This window comes from Struthio camelus, chromosome 21, assembly GCF_040807025.1.
Source record: "Struthio camelus isolate bStrCam1 chromosome 21, bStrCam1.hap1, whole genome shotgun sequence".
NCBI classification, from domain to species: Eukaryota; Metazoa; Chordata; class Aves; order Struthioniformes; family Struthionidae; genus Struthio; species Struthio camelus.
Window position 1 is genome coordinate 1,032,479 of NC_090962.1, and position 23,820 is coordinate 1,056,298.

Here is a 23,820-nt window from a genome sequence, read left to right on the forward strand (position 1 = left end):
TCTGTGATTTCTTCCGCATTGCAAGCGTGGTTGAACATTTTGTTAGCTTTCAGGACAGGCCCAGCATGAGGCCTTTCCATTTTAAAAAGCTTCTTTAAAGAATCTTAAGTGACCAGGTAATAGGGAGGCTTTTAGCAAATCTATGAGTGAATAGTCATGAGAAGAGAGCAAGAATAACAATCCTTCATCCCCCTGCCAATATACACACGTACTGTACACAGTGCGCTTACCTTATCTGCTGTTTTGCTTTAATTGTAAATGGTGAACGTGCAGACTGACCTGTCATATAGTTGACGAACATGTTATTTATTGTGATACTTCTTGGAGGCCATCATTACTTGAGCTATTTTATCTTAAGTGATGTACACACAAAGAAAAGGTTGAAGACCTTGCTCCAAAGTGTTTATCGTTTACCAGTAAAAAGAAATTACTACTGGGAAAGGATCTTACAAAGGAGTGTCTCAGAGTTGTTTCCGGAATTCCATAATGAGGCTCAACTGCACTGATTGCTCTCTGCCATGGACACAAAGCTGAATATCTATGCAACTTGCTCTTCTGTAGATTGAGTTACTCACATTCATGTATACTGTTTGTGGACAAAGCGGAGCACTCGAGTCTACTCTCTAGCTTAGTTTTAAGTAGCTAGTGAATATATATCATGTTCTTAACTCAGCAAAATTTTATGCCTGAGGTAGGTTGTGGAAAGAGTTTGCAAGTGTTTGTTTCTGCAAGTGGACAGATTTTTGGTGATGTTGTTAAAATGTAAATCCCTGCTAGCTCTGCCTCCATGTGCTTGGAAGGACGCTTCTTGCATCATAGTTTTTCTGACTGGCAGGGTGAGAGAATCAGTTCTCTTTTTCGGAGATATGAAAGAGTATGTGCATAGCACGTTTTCTTTTAAAAACTATTTCATTTCACTTCACTTCAAAATTTCAGGTGAAGCAATTTGAATCTGGTACTATCCAATTCCACGTTTCTACTGATTCAGGCGAACATCTTGTGACTTCTACAGACATCTTAAGTAAAGACAGAGAAGATTCAGAGAAGCCTCCTACGCCATCTCTGAGTGAGTGTTTTCCATATTGGTGACATTTAAAGTATAGTGTGTAGCATCAGTATCTGATCAGAAGCAAAAACAGTATTTCAGATGAAGTTCAGTGAACTGGTTTGTGAATTATCGTAGTGAATCAAGCTTACATCAGTTTGAATTCTACTCTCATTTTTACTTGTTATTTGCAAAATGCAGCTGTGATATCAGAACTCAGCCATGTGCAAAAATTACAGTAATTTCCAGGATGTCATCAACCATTCGTATTCCAGGTCATTATAACAATATTTGGGGGGCTTCTGTGTTGAACCGCTGAAAACTCCTGGAACAGCCTTACAGCTACACCAGAAATATATTGCTTCCTGCTGCTAGCATTACTTGTCTTTTTAAACTCTTAGTCCTTCCAGATGGTTGAGGATGGAAGAGTTGTCAATTATAGGCTGAATAATAAATAATCTTGTTTAGCTGTAGCTTATAAAATGTGACAACAACACATTTAATCAGTGTATACCTGTAATGCAGGTGATTCTGTTCTAGGGTCTAGCTGAGGAAAAAAACAGGCGTGCATATGTGTATATGCACATATGAAGATATCTAATATATAGATATATAGAGCACAAAAATACCAGATGGTAGGGTTTTTAGCACTGATCTGTTATGTGTATTGAAGACAGGAATAAAATTTCCATTGACTTTGACTTAGGAATGGAGTTAAATCAATGCCTAGTGCTCTTAGGAAACAAAGGAACAGGAGCTGGAGAGGATTTTCATCTGCTCTATTCTTTCATGATCAGCAGGAAACCAACTCATAGTTTGTAATTTTTATCTGAACTTTCCACGGTACAATGTGGGACTGAGATATAAATAAGAGAAAACAAATTTGCTTATTTATATGACTTGGAATAATTTGATTGTTTCACCATGAATTCTGCAGTGAAGAATGTTCCTCTTTCAATGAAAGTCACTCTGCTCTGTTTTAATCTTTTTCAATCCATCTATGGATGTGCAAACCAGATTGTGCTCAACTTAACTGCCTGTTTAAACATCAATATGTGAGTTTATTACCTTATTAATGTGGCATTGTTACTGAAGTCTATAGGGCCGTTTGTATTTGAGGGACTGCCAGAAGAGTCATCTGTTAGTAAATGTTTTGCAGTACAGACAAGTGATGGTTTCAACTGCTGAATTGCCTGTTGGGCAGCTGGTTTTTGTCAAATGACTGTGCATTCTGTGGTGGCTTTCAAATAATGGTGAACTGGTCAACAGGGACGGAGGCCTCTGTCAGTAACAAGCAGCTTATTTCAGATAGGCTGCTGTATGCCAGGAAAGAGCCATGCTGTGTTTTTCTGTAGCTGACTGTTAAACCTAGAGCATATCTTTTCATAGCTTGGCAGGCAGGAGCGGAGACCCAGGAGAGGGCGTTGGCTTCCCTGACACTCGGGGAGTGCTATCTGATAGACCTGGCCCCGTGCAGCACACCAGCTTTGGGGCTGGTAGGACCTTCCCAGGCGTGCTGCCCACGTGACGGGTGTGAGTGAGGGCATGTGGCCTGTACCTGCGAGCGCTTGGCTGCCCTGTCCTGCCCTGCCCCAAAGCTAGGGTCAGTCTCTGTTCAGGAGCATCTTGGAGTCATCTGCAGCATCTAGCATTTAGCTCTGCAGGCTTGTGCATTCCTGTGCATCTCGCTATCGCCACTGTCGCACCCTTTACAACGTGGGAGCTTTGGCTCCCATGTGCGGTGGAACCTGAAGTATAATGAACTATCACGCAACAACATAATCTGGGAAATACGTTATAAATGGCAAGCTATAAAACAGATGAAACTTTACGACTTGGCTGCTGAAGTTCTTTGAATTAGGTCTTATTTTCTCTCATTTCCTCCCCAGCTTCGTTCCTACTCTCATGTGTGTTCCCATGCAAGTCTCGGTGAGAGTCTTTAAATACATAACAGCTTTTAAGTTATGGCTGAGCCTTTTCTCTTTGAATATTTTACAAATTTATATGGTTCTTCTGGTAAGCCTGATGATACTATAGCTGTCAGCTTAAATGAAGCACTTCAGCTTATGGGTCTGAGTAATGCCTGGTATTTTGGGAGCAGCACTGGCTCATTGTCCTGCTCCCTGCTGCGGAGATGCTGTGTCATTCCACGAGATGGCAGTGACACTGTGGCTTTGCCAGGGAGGCTGCTGACCCACTTCAGCTGTAGAGCTTTCTGGCTCTTTGGGGTTGGGCTATTTGGTTTAACAGGTTGTAAAGCAGAAATCTTAAGGTCAATTGGAGTGATTTAACAGTTTGGAGTTTTGGGGGATATCTTGGGTTAGGCTCTCCTTGATATAATTGTGAGGCTGCTATTTTCCTGATGTTGCTTGAAAGAACTTTTCCAAATGCAATTCTGCTGGTATCAGTCAATACATTCAGTGAACTATGACGTGGTGAAAAGAGAAGTAAGTGTATCTTAACATGTACTGAGAGGGACTCTCCAAAGCCTTAAGTAGGGGACCAAGGGAAACTGTGCTAGCATGCAAAATAGCATTGTGCTCCTATTCTGCGGAGGAACTTGCTGTAGCTGATAGTCTGGACCTTGCAGGCACTGCTGTCTGTCTGGGGCTGCTGTAAGTCCCACCTGCCCTACCTCTGGAAAAGCTGGGGCAAACACGCGAGCCACAGCCGGGCTAGGTAATGCTATATTGCAACAGACACTACAATCATGGAGTTAGCACTTAATCCAGCAAAGCCTTATTCCTTTCCCCCAAAGAACTTGTATTCTAAGGGAATAATTCTAATATGACAGTAAGTAGAGTTTGTGGGGAGAGCTACTGTCTTTTGTTTAACAAACTGATGTGCTTGGAGAGGATGGACAAGTCCTCCTCCTAGTCTGGGAGTAGGTATGCAGTTGACTTCTCTGGTAAAATTCAGAAGCACACTACATCCTGGCCTTACAGCCAGTGTCAGGGGTGTCTCGCATGCGGCAGGCTGAGGCCGGCCTCCTGTGAGTACTGGTCTGTAAAACTTGCAAAGTAACATCTGGAAGATGAAGATGTATTTGTGATGCTGCTGCCTTGAAGAGGCATCATGAATAGCAACAAGCCTCAGATGAATACCCAGGAGGCTTATTCACATGCTCACAGGCTCTTGCCTTTACCACTGAACTCCTTGTTTATTAACATTAAACATGTCATTTGAGGTAAGAGTGCCTCCGCATTAAACTTTTGCGCTTCAGGCAGCATCACAATACTTGCCAGCCTCTCTGCTCCCTCTGCCTTTAGTGTGCATGTGGCTGGACTTGTCCATGTAAGAAATCTCTTCCCTTTACCCTTTAATTTGCTGAGCACCTATTTTCAATTTTTTGCTTGATCTCTGCTTATCTGACCGAGTATGTGTGTTCGTGGCCAGTAGAGAAAGCTGATTTTGTGCTATGCAGATGCTCTGTTGCGTCGCCCAGCCCAGGAGCCCTGTGTGACTGTTTGGAGTGTGCACAGGCCGCTAGCAGGTTGCGGAGCGATCCTTGGGATTTCCCTGAGGGGTGCACAAAGGCTGTGCCTTGGCAGCCTCCCGGATGGCTCCAAGGTGGCCAGCAGCTGCCTCGCACTGGCATGCACGCTGCCCTGGCGGCTGGCCCTGCTCTCGTTTCCCTGCTCCTCCCATGTCTTTGCCACCCGAAACCATCACCCAATTTCTCTGCCTGAACTGCAGCAGGTTGCCGAGCAACAGCCTCATCAGTGGCCTCGGTCCTCCTGCAGGCACCACTTCCCGGAGTAGCAAATTCCTCCAGTTAAAAAGAGGCAGCTCGTGTCTGCATCTAGTCATCAGCAAAATGCCTGTGTGCTTTCCTATGCTAGCAGCACTCCATGCGTGCCAGCATCCTTCTGCAGGAGCCCTCGGCTTCCCCCCCAGTGGGTTACTGGGAATCTCCAGTTCCTTGTGCAGTAAATCCTCAGTGAAAGGAGGAGGCAGCACTTAGTAAGGCCAGAGTTAGGCTGGGGACAAGTGCAAGTAGTGGACCTTGAAATGGGGGATCCTGGGCAGTAAGAAACCTGGCACCCACGCATCCCTGCACAAAAATACAGATGTCCGCACAGGCAGACAAGGCATGGAGGACTCTGCATCTTTGCTTGACTTCTTCTGTCGTCGTTTCTCTGCCAAAAGCAAATGGCTTCAGAGCTTTGTTATGTGATCAAGTGACGGAAATGTTGAATGAAAAATCCTAACAATTTTTTGACAGCTGCATTTGGCGAGCAGAAACTGCCTGTGAAGTAATAGGATGTCAGGAAAAATTAATCTCTGAACAGGCCTGGAAATTTGCTGCAGTTGGCAACCTAATTTTTCTTTTGTCTCAGACAGTTTAGGAAGGCTTTCTAGAATGAAGTTAGCTTTTTAGCATCACTTGGAAGACAGTCGTTTACTCTAGCCTCTTACTGCTGCGTTATATATGATAGACAGCTGGAAAGTCTCTCATGTAGTGTAATATGGTAATCTCTTCTGGATGCGTGCTTCCTGAAGAGCCTCTAAAGCCTCCTGGAGAACTTTGATAAACAGTCTATTTAAAAACAATTCTGCTTATACCCTAGATTTTTCAGACTTCTGGTATTGTAACAAGGCATGCTTGCCTGAAAGCCGAATTCAGTGGCTTAATGGCTTGTCTGTTCTGACTTGATTTTGCACCCTCAGGAAACTATCCCCTTTTTGGGGATGCTGCAGGCCTCTTCAGATGCCAGCTGTGGCACCACCAACAGAGAAAGTTTTCATGCAGCTAGCTTGCCAATGGAAAGACAACAGGCAAGCAAAATCTAGATTGTATGTGTGCTGGCATTTCTTTTTAGTAACATTGTATGTGTGCCTCAGCAGAAAGCCTCAGATTTCTGAAGCATCGCTAGATCTTAAGATTCTTCAGATAAAGATATGTACAGCGTTGTGTAACTGTTTTAAAGGACAGGCAACTCCTCTGCCATGCCATGAAGATACTCCAGTTGAGTAGGTAAGGTTCCCTTCTTTTAAGTTTGTTAGTGAAACTGTTTTAAGTTGTGGTTATATTTGATATCGATGAGGCAATTTAGGGAATGACCTCTGTGAAGTTTCCCTGGTTCTCAGGGGTGCTGTGAGTCGCAGCTAAGTTGCCTCGGTGGCTACCTGGAAGTGAGGTACCTGGGTTGGAGGAGTGGCAGTGGTTGCCTGCCTTTCCCAAAAAGAGCATCGCTCTTATCACCCCATTGGAGAGGTGGGACTGAGCATCTCTGCTCTTCTCCTGCCCTTTGTGCCCTCTTGCTTCAGCTTTTGAGACGTTTCAGAGCACGGAGTTGGGCTGACTGAGTGGGGATCCTGGGCTCAGCGATTCTGCCCCCATCAATGACGTGGCCGCCCACAGCAGCTCTGGCAGAACAAACGCTGTTGCCCTTATTCCTCCAGAGGAGAGGAAAAAAAGGTGATGTGAGATGAGGTCCTGGTTACCTGACCTCCCTCCCGGGCAGACAGTTTTCTTTGCAGTCCCCTTCAGGGTCCTCTGCTCTTTTTTCGTAAGCGAGCCCCAGAATGCACTTTCATTGCCTGTTTGCAGGCAGCTGGAAGCGTGTGCGGTGATGGGGATTAGCAGAGGCAGCACCCGTGGCTGTTTTTCTGCTGCAGGCATAGGAGCCTTGTATCAAATGGCAGAGCAGTGGCAGAAAGCAGGCCGTTGTGTGTGGAGGAGCGATCAGGTGCCGGTACCTTTCCGTTCGCATCTCCCAGACGATGGTGGAGGTCTGTGCTGTTTGTGAGCAGAGCCTACCTATCAGCTTCCATCAGGCTAGCTGCCGTCCAAAGGGAAGCTGAAGCTTCTGGCTGAGTGTTTTTGCTCCATTTTTTTTCTTTTTCGTAACAATGGCTCTGAGAATGGCAGTTCCCTACTATGTAGGCTCTGCTGGAAAATAATTGGCGGAGACATTTTTAAGGTGCCTTTCTTGCCTTCAGCTTCTTGCCTTGGCACTGGCCTTTCCAGCTGAGGTCCCACCAACTGTTGCTTAAACAGAACAGAGTGGGGCTGTGATAATGTGCTGTATAAAGGACTACCTAGACATTCAAGCCCTTCATCCTAAAGTGCGCAGGGAGATTGTTTATGCTGTTGAGGCTACCTTCCTTTCTCTTGTTTAATGCACAGGTGAGGCTTTCTTTTAAAATGGCTAGTACATTATGGGAGACCCTGTGGCTGCTGTTGTCCCAATCCTTTTCACTGACTGGGACATGATCGGTTAATTCTGTTCTCCTGGGCATCTCGGGGATTAATTCTCCAACAGTTCTGTTCAGGTGTCTCTGACTCCAGAGCTGACTTGTTCACTGTGATCACAGCTAATGCTTATTTTACCTATTTAGAAAGTTCACAGCAATTATAAGTTCACAGCTGTACTTAACACAATCTGTTAGATTAGATCCCTGTTAATAATGGCCACTGATGTAGCATGACAGTGCAGATTGCTTCCTTCTAGCAGCTTTTGGAAGAGCAGTGAGCAGATAGCGCACAGCTGCTTTGCAGTGCTCGAAGTACAATAATGTTCCAGAAATGGAGTGAGGTGAGCAGCTCCAAAAGAGGCCATGTGCCAAAGCAATTTTGTACCCTGAGCTGCTGAAAAGAGCATTTTATTCACTTTTTTTTTAGAGCTTCATTGGAAAACTTATTACCATCTGGTCCTTCTGGCCAAGGAAGGCTGAGTATGTCTTCTGTTGATTTGATTACTAGTTGTGCTGCAAACTGGTATTTTATGCCGTACAGAGCAACCGTCCTGTGACGATGCCCAAATAACAGTACTTGCTGCATACGTTCTTGCTGTTGTTGTGTCCTTGTGTGTTCTGCATTTCACAAAATAGTAGACGTTAGGGAAAGGCTTATGAACTGCTGAGAGTACCAGCACCTGTAGATCATATGCACTCTAGAAATTCTGGGCAGCAGCAGTCTGAATTCTGAAATGTGATTGGAACCTCACTTTCTCCAACCAGAAAACTGTGAACTAACTTGAGTTGTTGTCCTCTTACTTCCACTGAGGGTACAGTTAAGTCTGCTTGACGTTTTATCCGCTATCCTGTGCTCCTGCATGTTTTAGAGCCATTTTCAGTAGAGCCTGAAATTTGCTGTAAGTGGTATTGTTCCCTAGGTGTATGCGGACCCATCTAGTATGTGACGGCATAGGTGCTTTTCTCTGGAGATTTATAGGACAGTTTTACAGACAAAGATCTTGGATTACTTCAGGTCAGTACAGTTCCACAATGATGGCTGAATGGTTGGATGCTTTGTCAGAACATTTGAAGGTGACATGATTTTAGTAATTGCTGAGGTGCTGTGCTAATATTTTTTGCTTTATTTTGAGCTATATCTGCCTTTACTCATGTTTGTGAAATACCTTAGTATAGCACATCTACAGCAATGCGTGTGGCTTCATTCTGTGCTACTCTAAATCAGGGGCCTAACACATCATCTGGGAACCCTTTCGTAGCTCTGCTGTGCTGACAGCTCCTATGCCCTGTGTATTTCTATGCATGCTCATTTTAATGATGGCCAAAGTCTTTCTAATTGAAAGAAAACAGTATTTTAGGCAGAAGGGAAACAGGGCATTTTCCTTTGGAGAATGTTCGGAATGGAATAGCTGAAATATGTGGTAGCGAAAGCAAAATAGTCTTAACATTGCCAGAAAGCATCTGTGTTCCTAGTCTGTTCTAAAGGATTTGCTCCTTAGTGCAACAGCAAGTTCATTTTGTGCCAGTGAACAAGTAGACCAGCCAAATATAAACACAATAAAACTCATGCAGTTTCAGGGCATGAATGTATGAACAGATGAAAGTAGTGACAAGAAATAACGGAAGAGCTACAAAAACCTTAAGTATCCTGAAACTTTCACGTCTCATTAAGCAATCCACTTAGCCAGTACCACATGGCTGTAAGGGAAGCTGCAGCGCTGTCTAGAGATAGGGGAACTATGTTTTACAACAGGAAAACACTAACTGGCAGATTTAGCCTAATTTCTGGCAAACTAACCAATCAGCCTGCAGAAGTGCCACATTTCCGCCCCTCCCAGGTAATAGGTTTATTAGAAAGATAAGGCAAACAAGTGGCTGAGAAACAGTAGGCCATCTCACTGCACAGGTTCAACCCTCTGAAAAATAAACTGATAGGTAACAGAATGTGTATTCCATTAGATCCTGATCAAAAGCAAAGCTGCCACTGGCTTTAGTGCAGGCAGCCTGTGGCACTTGACGTGTCTGAATCCAGGCGTCTGCAGCATCACTAGAACATGTCTTTCCTGCCTCTCCCAGGTTCAGCATCTTCACTTCGGATGATGGCCTCCAGCCAGGGACCAGGGGTAAGTGTTGACTGTGCTGACTGTGCTTGGGGCTGCCCTGGCTGTAGCTGGCCTTGTGAACTGTCTGCGTTCCCCTGCGTCCCACCCAAGGAAAAGAAATATCTACTCCTGACTTTAAAATGTCTGCAAATATATAAAGTGTTTAGCTGTTAAAATCTATAGCAGATGAATGAAGTTTGGAGGTAGGAGCATAGGAGGTTAGAAGAATATTTTCCACAGCAGCATAAAGCTCAGGCCTAAGTAATAAATGATTGAGTTTGGATCTGCTAGGGAGAGGCAGAAAGCAAAGACATGAAGGAGGTATCGTGGTCAAAATGCTGATGGGGACAGGGAGTGGAGAAGCAGAGCGCTGAGAGCATGGCTCCTCCAGTCCAAAACGTGTAAGTCACCAGTGCACAGAATACTGTAGCAGGTAAACTTTAAAGTATCTGCTTCTGCCACTCATTTTTCTCAGATGATGTTATTCACATTATAATTTATTACCGATACCACTAATAAAGATAGTTATCTTGGTAAGTCTGCTTTGGGGAGATTTTCTTCCCATAAAAGGCCTGCTTGGATGAAGAAACTGCCTAAGTCCTGCCCAGGGTGTGCATTGTCCCCATGGGAATGTTGCTGAGCTGCTTGGACACAGTTAGCAGGCAGTGACATTTCCTTGGAAATAGCTACCTTCGCATAATGCCAGCCAGTTGCTGAGAGCATTTTCAATACCCCATTGGCTGTCAATTTTCAAGGCTACTGTGGCCAAATAACACTAAACATACTGCTAAAATCCACATCCTCAGAGGAAGCAAAACAAATTCTGCATATACTTTGCTGGACAGAAATCTCTGAGCTATTTTCACGCTCCAAATTTACTATTTTTAAGGGCAGCTCCAGCTTTTGGTGAACCAGATTTTCTACCTACTATTGTCCCATGGTAAATGCTGACTGTGATGCCTGATTTTTCCGTGGAGAGCTGTCAAGGTTTAGGAGCAGCTATGAATACTGAAATATCTTATCTCTTTTTTTATCTTGATGCAGGGATCAGTGCTCACAAATATTTTCGATGAAACAAAATGCTTTGGAGGACTGTATTAAGCTGTTTGATCTTTCTACTGCATTTTCTTATTCCTCCCTTTGCAAAATAAAGTACAGCATGGTAGCTAAAGTAAGAAACAGAGGTGTGAACCGACGAGGAACCGAGCTGTGCTGCTTCTCTGAGAAGCAGAGATGTTGCCGAGCCAAATTTAAGAGCAAACAACATCTGAACTGCATAAACTGCTTTAAAAATGAGAAGTTTCTGGCCCTCCTAATCCCTGGAGGCTTCCTATAGCACAGATTGCATTGTGGTATTTCTTCCTTCTTGCGAACCTGATCGTGGCGCAGATGTGCTCACGATAGCCTTGTTCCTTTCAGTTGTCACTGTCGCAGCTGTCAGCCTCCCCGCAGCGTCGAGGCGAGCCCGCTCTGCCGCGCAGCGCCAGCTCCCCCCATCCTGCGCCCTGCGGGACACTGCGAAGTGGGCACACAGTGAGTGCAGGGAAGGTTTCCCCTCCTGAAGCGCTCCTGCCCCTGGCCGGGCCGCGAGGTAGCCGGGCCCTGAGCAGTGTGGGCAGGGGTGAACCCAGGCCTCGTGCCCTGATTTCCCCAGGAGCACGAGCCCCCATGAGCTGGATGCTCTCCTCTCTCAGCAGGAGCCGCCTCGTGGCAGCGGCATGGGCAGAATAACTCACCTGGAAGCTGATCTGAGCAGTGGCTTTGCAGGCCCAGACCCTGGCACCAGCGACCAGCTGCGGGAGCTGCCCTTCATGCCCTTGCAGGTGCCGATCGCTGCTGTGGGGGTGCAGGCAGGCAGGTGAGGCTCCCTAGCAGGGTTTGGCCTGAGCAGAGCATCAGCGGGTGAGTCCCTGCCAGGGCAATGCTGCCTCGTGGCATTTAACAGCCCTTGCCAGTTGCCCTAGTGCTCTCATGCTCACCGAACCGTGTTGTTGAGCGTGTTGGGGTGCCAAAGAAAGGCCCGGCTTTGTGAGACTGTTGCCAAGAAACTCAAAAATAATTTCTCTGTCAGTTCTAGCACTATAGTCACTCGTGCCTCCCTAGCTCGCTTGCACGCCTCTGGCTTTCCAGAAATCCTCGACTGTAACAAGGAACCAGTGGAAATCATGGACCCCACAGACCCTGTGAATTTCAGTCCCCAACTGGAAGAAGCTGATGTTCTGCAAAGCAATGAAATAATCCTGCAATTTCTTGCTTTTAGTAGGTAAGATCCCAAATCTTCATGACGCGTTCTTCAGGTGAATTCAAGGTGCCTTTTGGGAAACAATCCTTTTCCAAAACTACCCACAACTTGCTCTCTTGTTTGAATTGGATATGTCCTTGTAAATGTGCTGCTGTTCTTAACATCTGTGATGGAAACAAAGTCCCAAAATGTTTTTTACCATGGTGTTATTTTTATTTCAAGGCACTCTTAATGTATTCCAATTTTTTTTTATTTACCATAGCCATAATGTGATGCAAGAAGTAGTTAAGGTGGGAATTTTTTGTAACTACACCTAAAGTTCAGAAACTTTCCTTGTGAGGGTGGTCCTGTCTTGATGATGCATTGTTCACAGTTTTTTCCGTAGATGGCAGTGTGCTGTGCGAAGGTAAAATGTTGTTTTCACTTGGCTCTTCCATCACAGCATACGGTAGAAGACAGCTGGAGTTAAGAAGCTTTTGGAAAGCAAAGGGAAACCATATGCCCTCTGTCTTCAAAGAAATCCAAATACTTTTGATATTACTGATCTTCTCTTGTTTTTCTGCTTCTCAGTAGATGACAAGTGCACGACAAGTTTAGGATCAGGAGGAAGTACTGTATTATGAGTTAGCCCAAAAGAATTCTTTTTTTGGTCAAGGGTTCCGCAGGATGGTGTAGAAGTAACATGGCCGAAGACAGTGTTCTTCACCTTCCAGTTCTATCGTTTTCCACCAGTGACCACACCGCGGCTGCAGTTGGTCGACATGGACAATGAGAAGGCAGCCCGGTCAGCTGTATCTCCGCGTGTCCTTGTCCAGATTAACAAAGATGGAAACCTCAGCAGTGGTAAGTTCTGGGCCTGATGCTTTTTAGTGTCCTCATGTGGCACGTCCCCTTCAGAAGCCCTGGAGGTCCTAGCAGTTGCTTGAAAACAGGGCGTGATGCTGGAGCAGAACAGAATCTAATAGAAGGGAAGTGACAGAATGAATAGTGTGAAGGTTTCTCTGACTAGGTGAAAGGGAATTGAAAGGCAGCATATTTATAACAGGCACAGAGTAACGTGCCTTTTCCTGCAAGGCGTAACTTGCCTGTAGAACTGAATGCTATAGGAACCATTTTCGAAACGCTCACTTGGCGGAATTCAAAACTGAGCTAGGCAGGTACAGAAAGCATTGTGCTCTGCCATCACTTATTAACTGCACTGATTAACTGCATATACAGAAAACTATTATGCCTTGGGAAGTGTACAGTTTTATCAAGGGTGTAAAATAAGACGTTTTAAGGCAGAACCATCCACCTGCAGTGGGAAAGAGTCATTCAGTCAGCTCATTCTGTATTTGCTTGTCATGTTGCCTCTCTTATTCCTTCCTCTGAAATATCTATTGCTGACAACTGAAGGAGACACACTTGCTTCAAAGGCCTGCAACCTAGATATATTTATAAAGCATAGAATTCTCACTGTTCACTAGCCCTTGCCCCAGGGCTTACAAGTACATCAATACTGAAATTTTATTGCTGTTTGGAGTTTTCGTGTAGTTCGTCAGTAAACTTGGCGTTTTTTGTTTTGCGTGTGTGCTATGTTATTATGTTACTGTATGAGGAAAACCCACCTGAGAAGTTTAAACAACAAAAAGTATTTCGAGTGCTGCTTTTGTCAACCAGATTTAGGCTTGTCTCCAGGTCAAGGGAATGGACTTAGTATCTGTTTTAATAGCAGGCTTCCATTAGTTTGTGGCATATAATTAAAAATGTTCAAAAGGTCAAACCCTAAAGTAAAGCATCAGTAAGTATTGGTGTCTAGATTCAGATACCTAGACTGCTGACTCCAGTTGTAGCTGAGTGTATTTAAGAAGCCATGCAACACATTAGAGCAAACTGTCTAGAGTAATCTAATCTGATTCTCCTAGCAAAATGCATTTTTTTCTATCTTATTAAATTCTTGTCCCAAGAGGCACCAAGCCAATATACTATCTCTTGCAGAGCATTTTTACTTGATAATGTTCCTTTTCCATGTGGAATTATTAATGGAAATTGAGGAGAAAGGTCCGTACAAACTGAGTATTGCTGTGAGTAGATGTCATTCTCTGTTTGAAGCGGGAAGTTACTAATTAACTGATGGGTTTATTGTATTGAAACAGCACCTGCACAGAAGAGGAAGGGTCTCGGTGCTGAGGAGTGGGCGCTGTGCGTCTTTGTGTCCCAGAGATACTGATTCAGCTTAGGCAGCTCGATGCCTCTGAGGCTTGTTCTCAGCCATGCAATGGGATTATGGGTTTTTCCTTAATCCCCACAGCCTTATGAGAATGAATTTATCATCAGGCAGGATTCTCTGTGGAAAAGTATCCCAGATCTTGTGGCTACAGCCATGTGCTAGTGCCTGCAAATTTTCATGAGTGCACACCTTTTGCAGGATCTCCAGGGTTGCAGCTGAAGTATATGGTGGACCCTGCTTTCCTGAAACCTGGAGAACAGCGCTGGTTTATATGTTACCTGGCTGACCATAGTCTTCAGATTGACGTCTGGGATGGAGACTCTTTGCTTCTTGTTGGGTCGACTGCAGTTAAATTGAAGGTATCAAGCCTTTCTCCTAAAGCCTTAACAGCTGCTAATGATGAAGAATCCCTGCTTCATGGACAAGAATTTTAAGGAAGAGACTGGGCTTTTTGTTTTGTCTTGTGTTGCATCGTTGTTATATTACCCTTGAGTCTTTAATAATCAAGATTTAATCAGCCATTCTCTTGTTTAACTGAGACCGTCAATCTGACAAATCTGTAATCACGGGATTTGTCATGTTATCCTTGAAAGTGATGGCAAAACACTAACTTTCTTCCAGTTCTCTGGAACTTTCACGGTATTCTAAGGCTTCTTGTATAAAAAAGAGCTAAGAAATCTAGAAACATCTAGATCTGAGTTATCTGGAGTGGTGATTTAAAAAATGCCTAGTTATTATCCTCTTAGTTTCATTGCAACTGTTACCTATTTCATCAACGGCAGCCTATGATGGAAGTGCGCATGCTGTTTTTGTAAATGGAGATGGATCTTTTCCCTAAAATTTCCAGCAGATCACGTGAAGCATAGCAGTGCTCTGTCCTGAGAGTTCCTTGCTCCAGATGGAAGCCTCAGAGGCATGCACTGCACTGCTCTTTGCTTTGCTCCACAGCACCTGCTCCGCCAGGGTCGGACAGCCATCAGGAGCCACCATGAGCTGGAGGTTGCAGCGACTGAATATGAGCAGGACGTGGCAGTGGTGGGTGGGGACGTTCTCAGACACGGCGCGGTGCGGCCTGTTGGTGTCTACGTTGTCGTGAAAGGGCGACTTCACCTCTGCCTGGCCAATGTTGGTAAGAGCTTCAGGTGTTCTGCCTGAGTTGCTGAGTTCCCTGCCAGAGAGGCCTGAGGTTTCTGAGTGTTCTCCAGCCATGTCTGTTGTGGGCTGTACTCTGCTGACTACTGCCAGCTCCTGCTTTTCTAGCTATGGCCCAGTTGACAGTCTTCCTATAGGCGAGATTTGCTCCCCAGATGTTGTATCCGGAGGGATGTGGTAGAGGCTTGTATTTCCAGCCGAAAGGGTCTGTGCTGCTGAATGCTCCCAGCTTTGGTGCAAAGGTGGGGCTGTTGGTTACCTTCACTGTGTCCGGAACTGATTCGAGTGAAGGTTAGTAGCACCTGCTGTGCCAAACATCTCTGAAAAGATCAGATGTTAAGATTCATGTTCTGATAGTCTAAATGCCATTTAAGTCTCTGTGTCCAGAGTTTATCGCTGACAGGCTCTGGGCAGCTTCCCACTCACTGTCGTACTCGGGCCCTCTGATCTGCTTATCTGAGTGTCTCTTTGACTGTGCTGACTAGGCACAAGTACTTAGCTGGAATTTATGGCCCTCAGTATGGCCTTACCATGTTTTACTTTATTGTTTTAGTCCATCAGTCGGTAGCAGAGCCAAATTAGAAGCAACCCCAGTGGCCTTCTCTGTGGTGTCTCGCAGTGCCTTATTATTGGGGGATGCTGTTACAGATGGCTCTCTGCACATTGACAAACAGTCTACTGAAAGCCCAGCTCCAGGCTTGTGCCACAAGGAATGCTGCCAGAGTGTTTCAGGGCTGAGGTCAGCTCTCCATGGGGTTGTGAACTGCTCCTAACCCCAGACGTTTAGAAACTCAGCAGAAGTGCGGCCCTTAGCAATGCAGCAGGCTCTTGGCTAGCTCAATCTCAGTTCCGGGCTCCTCGTTGTTCTGGGTCGTGTTTCCTTGCTTTTCCCTTTTCATAGCTTGCCTACTATTTGTTGGCAGCACAAAAAGAAAATCTATCTAACTTTAGGGTCGCTTCTGTGAGTGCATCTGTGCCTTCTGTTGAATGCTCAATTTATAGCTTCCTAGAGCAGCTGTACCAAAGCAGAGGGTCCAGAAATCATGCTCTAGGGCAAACTGAGTTTTTCTGGTCATCTTTCTTGGGCAGAGTATTTCAAGTGTACCAGAAGAGTCTATGGGATCAGGGCAGCATCAGGGTATAAGTTCTGCATGTAAAATGCTAGAATGAAAACTGCAGTTATCCTTCATGATATGTGCAAAATGATTTTATTCTGGAAAAATGAAAGCATATCTAAGATAGCCTGGGAATGGTTTATTTGTCCCAGATTTTGCCCTGGGACTGGGGAAGGCAAATGCTTGGTGGGCCTTGAGCAAGAGCTCTGACTCCAGCTCCTCAGAGGATTTTCAGGTGCTTGAGAAACCAGCACAGCTGTAAATCCCAGGCCTGGTGTGATCCTGCTCTGCTTAGGCTCAGGATACCATTAGGCTGCAGAAAGAGGTAGACATGTACAGCTCATTAATTCTCTTTCCAGTTGTTTCTGCCTGCTTGTTTACAAGTGTCCAATGTAAGGCAGCTTTGAGACAGACAATATGGAAACAGTGACACTCAATTAGGTGCTAGCAAATAGCAAGGAGACGCAGGAGAAACAGGCAGCATGCGGAAAGCTGTACCTATAATGTTCTTACAAGCTTGATTTTCTTATTCTTCCCAGAATGTACTGGATACTTCTTTGTTTAATTTACTGGCCTATAAATGCACAGTGACTCCAGGTTTTAAAATCTTATCTTCAGAAGAAAGATTAGCTCCATTATAAGATATCTTAAACTGTCATTTTCATATTTTGCCTGCAAAAGTATGATAAGCTCCTGGGAAGGACAATCTGAGATTCACAACCCAGAGAGAGGTTTAGCTCAAACCCAGCAAAGGAGAAGGAAAATACAACATACCAGGACAACAGCTACCCTTTGATTTTTCTGCCTGTGTGAATGTGTGTGGGTTTTTTTTTTTAAAATAATTACAAAGTAATGTTAGTACATTTTAAAAAGTTCTTTATAAAATTTGAATTAAGGCATTAAGCACAAGAGCCTTTTTTGTAAATGTCAAGGTGCTTATTGGGCTGTTCAGAAGAAACAGAAATTGGACAAAGAAATATATTGCTCATTCAAGACTTCATGCAGGTGCCTATTTGTGGTCTTGCAATGAACATATGCAGAGTGGAGCCATTGTTTTGAAAAGTATGTCTCTTGTAGAGAGGGAATGCGGAGTAATTTCAGGTGGTGCTCTGAGTCCTGTTGCATAGATCTGTACCATGCTTTCTTGTGTCTTAAAATGCTCCTCTTCTCCTCTTTGTGTGGAAGACTTGAGAGAAAGATGGCACTGAAACAGCAGCAGTGATTAAACACGGGCTGCAGTCAAATGCACAGGAGAGAGGACCCTAGAAATGTCCTGAGTTCTACAGCTTTAAGTAGTCTTGCCCATTACAGAGGTTAATATTTTCCATTTGAAATTCACGTCTTTAAGTTGACTCTATGCCCTAAAACTGCAGTGAAAAAGGTGAAGCTTTTAAAGTTCATAGTGGCTGATTTTTTTCATTCACGGAGAATAGCAGAGATGATTAGGGTTAGAGCTAAATCGTATCTTTGAGAGCAGGAACACTTTTCCTAGTTTTTGGAGGTGTGGAAAATGACCAACAAGGCTGTTTCAAATATGAAAGTTTGGGTCTTCAGAGATGGCATCTGCAGAGCAGCCGCTCTCCCTGGGGAGGAACTGCAGCACAGGACTCGGCTTTTGCCAGGCTTTTACCTGAAGGACAGAGAATAGATTTAGGGGTTAGGTAAATACACAGACAGCTTCATAGCCTCATCCCACGCAGCTAGGAATAACCTTTACGTGCATGTAAATCACAGCAAGAGAAAGGAGACAAGACAATAGACAGGTCAGCGCTAGGGCTAGTTTTGTTCAGTTTTTGTAGGCGTGAGAGAAATAACGTTAAAATAACTCACTTTCCCAGTGGCAGAACACTTGTCCCCAGGAAATAATTGTGCATCTTACTAGCCACGTACTGGAGTTCCAGAAACTCAGGAACTTTTATTGACACTTCAGAAAACACACATTAAAATCACAATTTGTTCCAAAGATCAGTGGTAAATTACTTGCGATGGCCACATCATTTTTTAGTAGGAAGCTGTCTTATCTCTTACAGAGAAGTTGTATAAAGTCTAATAGCAATAGGATTCTAGAGAAAACACCATAAAACATATAGAATGTAATAAGCAAAGGGATTGCTGCTGCTGCTTATTTCTAAATTGTCTCTAAAAATCTATGGTGGGGATATAATTTGCTATTAGATTTTATAACAAAGTAGAAAAAAATACATAGAAAAATTATTTTCTAGTACATCCTAATAGATGAATCCGCACTGGATATTTTCCCTTTCTTTCTATGCTGGCTTGAGTTCGTGTATACTTTCTGCAGCAATAACGATGAATATGGAGATACCCTGTGTTTTCATGACTATCTCCTATGCAATCTTGATGAAGAAAGAACCATTTTTAGGTGTGCCTAATCGGAGTTTGTATTTTAGTCGTGGGCTTTGGTTGCAGTGCTGGCCTGCTCAGCTACAGTCCATTTTCATAAGCTGCTGACATATATTCCAAATTGAAATGGCTTAGTTGCTGGATTAGAAGCGGGAGGAAAGATTCAGTTGAAGTCTTGAGTTTAATTTCGTTTTTCAGCAAAGCTTTTAAACTTTGACAAAATTTTGCAAAGTTCCTGTGAGGCCATCACTGAATGGGAACAGTGCATCTGCCAATTATTTCAGGATTGTTTTAACTTGATTTGAAGCATCAAGGCGTATATGTGTGGAATTGCATCTGTGGCTGCACAGTGCCTCTGCTCCTTAAATCTTCTCTTCACTACAATGGCAAGCGAAGGAAGGTTTTTGCACTATCTGTAGCAAGGATCTTTGAATGTTCCTGTCTGCCAACAATCAAAGTAACTCGCATGCAAAAAAGCCTAAAGATATCTTCTTTGATTTATTTTGTTGAAGGGCCATGAGTTTAGAAAGATGCTTTTGGCTTTGTATGAAGACTTTCTTCAGTTTGCTGCATGATGTTTTATGGGAGTATTCAAGGGGGAGAGATCCGAGCTGGAGCACGGCTGGTGCAGGAAGGTGCTGAAGGGAACCAGATGGAGGAACTATCCCAGATCCAGTTCTCCTGCACGCAGTGTGGCCAGACTAAAATCCCCAGGCGATCTCCCAGTCTGCTTGCCATCGTGGTGGGGAGCGGGACTAAGGAGATGCCAGCCAAAATGGGAGCCTTTGAGCTTGCAGAGTGCTCCCTGCTGTGCCGGGCATGCTGTCTGCGCCTGGGCATCTCGGAAGCACAGGGTGTGGTGAGATGCCCCCCGACAGCTGGCGACTTTCTACAGATGTCCAGTCTTCATGCCGGAGTGTGGAGCTGGCCTGGCCTGCTCGCCCCCAAGTGTAAAGAGGCTCACTCGGGCTCAGGGGAGCAGAACTGGGTCCTGTCTGAGCAGAAGAGGGTATCGTCGTCTCGGGTGTCTCAGAGGTGGCTGTTGGGGAGGACCCCGTCCCTCAGTCATGCTGCTGAGGGGGCAGGGCTGGCTACTGCAGCACTGGCCTGCTGCGCGGCATGGTGCCACCAGGTGCTTATCCCTGCAATCTCTGCTCTGTGGCAGGCCACCTGTGCGAGGAGACGCTGCAGAAATCGAGATCCTTGCCCCCGTCCCGCTCCCGCATTGTGCCCTCGCAGGACAGTGCCAGTGGCTTTCGAGGTGGCAGCTTGTTCTCCCTGGGCACGGAAGTGGGTAAGTCCTACTGGTCCACGGCTGAGCTCAGCCCTTCGCTTGTCTCTCCTGGGTGCTGTTAAAGGTGGCAAAGGTAGAGCCAAGGCCCAAGTGCGGGTGCTTCAGGCTCTGTCCCCCGCAGCGGCCTCAGTCCAGCGTTTCTGTTGTCATGAAATGGTCTGTGTTACTGCTGAATCAGTATTTTGTTCCAGTTGTATTTTGGACTATCTAACTGTGAGATGGCAGCCCCATCACGCTCCCTCTGCTGCAAATGCTCTGAGCCCAGTGTTTGCTGGGTCGGTGCCTAAAAATATGTAGCAACCTCATATTTTACTGAATTTCCTTGTTTTCGGTTGTCAGTGTCTAATGTAGCAGAAGGCCCAGGGTTTTCCTGTATGATCCTGTTTCACATCCTAGGCAGCACAGGCCTCCCTTCCCGTGCGGCACTCTCCCTGCGGAGGCCCTGGCATCCTTGGCCTGGGAACGCCGGTGGGCGCTGCGTGCCATCAGAGGCGCCCGAAGGCAAGTGGCCCAGCCTCCTAGGGCCATGATCTCCTCTGGGTTTAACATCCCGTCTGCCTCTTTCCCTTGTGCCAGGCAGGACCGTCTCGCGGGCACAGCGGCTGGCTGACGTGGATGGCGAGCTGGCAGCCCTGCTCTGCAGCCGCCTGCAGGAGGGGAGCGTGGCCTGCCAGCACGCCCCCCGCGAGGCCGCGGCCGTCCGCCGGCGCAAGATGGAGCGCATGGCACTCGTGCGGCAGCGGGAAGCCCAGGAGGAGGATGGCAGTGGGAGGAAACTCTACATCATGGTGAGGACGGCGGCAGCGGGCCGCGTGCAGCAGGGATGAGGTGGAGGGCATGCAGAGGGGCTGCTCTGCCGGCAGGCACCGAGGGGCACAGACTGCGCTCACGGTCTCTGCCTCACTCGCAGGGCTGTCATGAGCAGCGCCTCCAGCACTCCCGGGACCTGCAGATTATCGACACCTACCGGGAGCGCATCAAAGCCGAGAGCATCTCCAACATGCTCCGCCAGGCCATCACCACGACCCACACTGTGTACGCCATGCTGGGCACAGCAGAGTTCTTTGAGTTTGCACTGAAAAACCCCTACAATGTCCAGCATACGGTGACGATTGAGATCGACCACCCAGAGCTCAGGTAGTGGCCAAAGACTCTGTTCCCCCGTGTGTGTCTGTGGTCTCTGTGCTGCCCAGGGAGGCTCAGGGGACAAGACCTTTACCAGTAGGAAGGCAGTAGGTCTGTCTAAACTTTGAAGCTTACTTAAAATGGGGGCATCCGTAGGTAGGTCTGGACTCTGTTGTACTGGGAGAACCTACTCTGTGCTCCCTGTTTTCTTCCCATTGGTCTGGTACCAGCCCGAAGGGATGGGGCGACATGAGCTGAAAAGACAAGGTATGGAGCAGCCTTGTGATGGGGCAGCTGTCCCTGCCTGCCTTAGGGAGAGCTCAGGGGAGTGCGCTGGGTGTCCTTCCCCACTGGCAGGAAGGTACATGCTTTTTACCCCTTCCTTGCTTTAACGCCAGAGTGCTTTCCAGGCACGCTTTGGGAGCAAGGTAGAGGAGGTGAGGGCTGACATCAGCCCCTGAGCAGTCCTCTCCTCACAGTAACTCTTGTCACTCCTCCAGCATTATATTAGACACAAGGGAATGGAGGCACTTCAAAGAGCTGACCAAGACTGTTACTCCATTAGAAGAGGATATGTTCCACCTTCATGATGACCTTAGACCTCAGGTCTATCTGCGCCCCAAAGAGACCGTTCACATCCCCTTTAAATACCAGACCTTCTCAGTGGACCCCACAGTCATAATGCAGGTATACTTAAATCCTCTGCACTGCTCAGGTGCTATTGCATAGTACCAATAACAGGAAGAAGGAAGAGTCTCCTGCTGCCTTTCTGCAGTTCTAAACGTGATGCTAGCTGTATACCTTTCTCTGCCTGTTTTAAATCCTGTTTTATGCTAGGAAGCAGGTGGTATGTCTTGGCTTCACATGTACTACCTTTTACGCTGTTTTCTGTGCTTTTCCCTTGCTTCTGCTTCTAGTAGTTGATATTACACTCCAGAAACTTAACAGGAATGCGATTTTGTTTAGGAGGGAGTTGATGTAAGGCAAGTAGTATCAGATCTTCACATTAAAAAACATTCAGATTTGTCTTTGGCAGAGTATGGTGCCTGTGGTGTTTGCTCTTCTGGTGGCCTTTAGAGCCAGAAGACTGAACACACTGCCCAGAAATCAGAAAGAAAGAAGTTGCATTCGTTCTTGTTTTTCCAAATTGCTTCGTCTGCAGTGGCTGCAGAAGAGCAAAAATTCTGCTTGCTGAGGTCACCTGGGGAAATCTGATTTGCTTCTTGCCCTGATAAAAACACAATAACCAAATGAAACCCTTGAATTGTGAGGGCAGAATGCCAGCTCCTAGGGAAGTTTCTCCTATGTCTTTTAATCGATCTTGTATTTCCCAGTGCTGTGCAAAGATGTTAGGCAACCTTTCTTTTAACTATTGATAGAATGAGTTTGACCCTTAGCTGCACTTCAGGAATTAAATTTTGTCCACATGATGGCCTCTGCTCCTCTTTCTATCCTGGTAGTAAAGAACAGAAGTGAGGTGAAGCAGTGTGGCCGCCAGGTGGTAGCTCTGGAAGTGCCAGGGCTGGGAGTAATGGGCCAACGTTGCCACTGAGTAGCGCTCGTTGAACTCTAGCATGTGAATCTTTGCTCTCTTTGCCAATGCTAAGAATCCTCTCCTTGTCACCTGGTGCATGATGTTCACAAACGTGACTCAGATTTTTAGCAGAGCTATGAGCGGTGAGAAAACGTGAAGAAGCAGAAAAACAGCTCTCCCTTCCTCAAAAGCTCAGAGGAGAGTCCAACGAAGGGGAGTAGATTTGCTATCCCAGGAGTTTTAATATCACATCCTGACTTCTAGGTGCACAAAGTGGTATGGAACTGGCTAGCCTGTGCTTCACAGGCCCTACCTTCCCACCTCCTGGGTGGTGGAGCTGTCCCATGTACTGTCCCAGTCTGAGGGGAGTGTCCCTACCAGAGGGAATGCTTATTCATACGGAAAGGCTATGAGCAAGGGAAAGAGAGCTTGAATGTCCTAGAGGAGAATTGTACCAATAATCATCTTCCTCTGCTTTGTTTTCTTTTGTATTGTAGGCTTATACTGAGTGAGTGATAAAATTACCAAAGAAAATATCGATTGCACATAATAGTACTTCCTCCTGAGATAAAACTGCTTTTGTGTGTCTAGCAGGGGCCCGTGGGGCTGAGTGTTGGTGAAGATGCTGCCACCTCCTCCCTTTGGAAATCTGGTGCCACACTGACAAAGCACATCAAAGTGAGTAAACTGGGGGAAAATGCCATTTGAGTAGGCTGATGTGGACTTGAAAGTTTAGAGACTTTCACTTCAGTGGGGCACAGAGTAAACCTACACTTACTGGAGTATTTTTAAATGCCCCCTTACAGAAGCAAGTTTACGATGAGGAGCTAGGTATCTGAATTTTCCTCCATGTCTGTGTGCTGGGAGCCAAGAGCACTCTTTTCTCTTTTGTGCTGTCATGCAGAGCTGCAGAAATCAACCTGCAGGGTGGTGTATAGGTAATAAGATCTTTAATATTTCCATGAAGAGCAAGCACAATTGGGGTCCAAATATCTGCGTGTAGAAAACGAATACAAAAGAGCAAGAGACTCGGCATCAGCCAATAACGCCACAGCAAATGTAGCAAGCAAAGTGCCGTGTTTACAAAGCACAGATATTTTTATTTACATTCTCATCCTCTATCTGCTTTGCTGAAATGCTTCCTGTTCTTCTGTCAGTTACTTTTGCAAAACTGTTGCTCTCAACCTACGTGATTTCATTTCCCAATAATTCCTTTGGCACACTTAAATTACAATGATCATGCTTTTATGATCGTGAAATTCTTTTAACAGCATCTTAGAACCTGTGGTATTCATAGCAGTTACTGCCAACAGATTGAGAACTGGCTTCCATACTCACTGCTTGTCTCAGGGAGTGGTACGGCTGCTGTCCCTTGACTGTGTAATATGATGTTGTGCTGTTTGAATAATTTTCTGTCTGTCCCTGAGCTTTTCCTTC

The 23,820-nt window shown here is 45.7% G+C and overlaps 1 protein-coding gene across 2 annotated transcripts in view; it reads left to right on the plus strand.

Moving 5' to 3' along the window:
- NPHP4 (nephrocystin 4) overlaps positions 1-23,820 on the plus strand; it is a 60,958-nt gene that overhangs the window by 21,948 nt on the left and 15,190 nt on the right. The window contains exons 11-23 of one of the 2 annotated variants that reach the window (XM_068916292.1): positions 937-1,066; positions 9,323-9,369; positions 10,768-10,881; positions 11,046-11,206; positions 11,420-11,611; positions 12,246-12,433; positions 13,998-14,158; positions 14,748-14,928; positions 19,596-19,724; positions 20,301-20,512; positions 20,635-20,861; positions 21,350-21,536; positions 22,975-23,061. In XM_068916292.1, the coding sequence (XP_068772393.1) occupies positions 937-1,066; positions 9,323-9,369; positions 10,768-10,881; positions 11,046-11,206; positions 11,420-11,611; positions 12,246-12,433; positions 13,998-14,158; positions 14,748-14,928; positions 19,596-19,724; positions 20,301-20,512; positions 20,635-20,861; positions 21,350-21,536; positions 22,975-23,061 (2,016 nt within the window). Of the gene's footprint in view, positions 1-936; positions 1,067-9,322; positions 9,370-10,767; positions 10,882-11,042; positions 11,207-11,419; positions 11,612-12,245; positions 12,434-13,997; positions 14,159-14,747; positions 14,929-19,595; positions 19,725-20,300; positions 20,513-20,634; positions 20,862-21,349; positions 21,537-22,974; positions 23,062-23,820 lie in introns of both variants that reach the window. The other variant, XM_068916291.1, reaches the window with a different exon arrangement.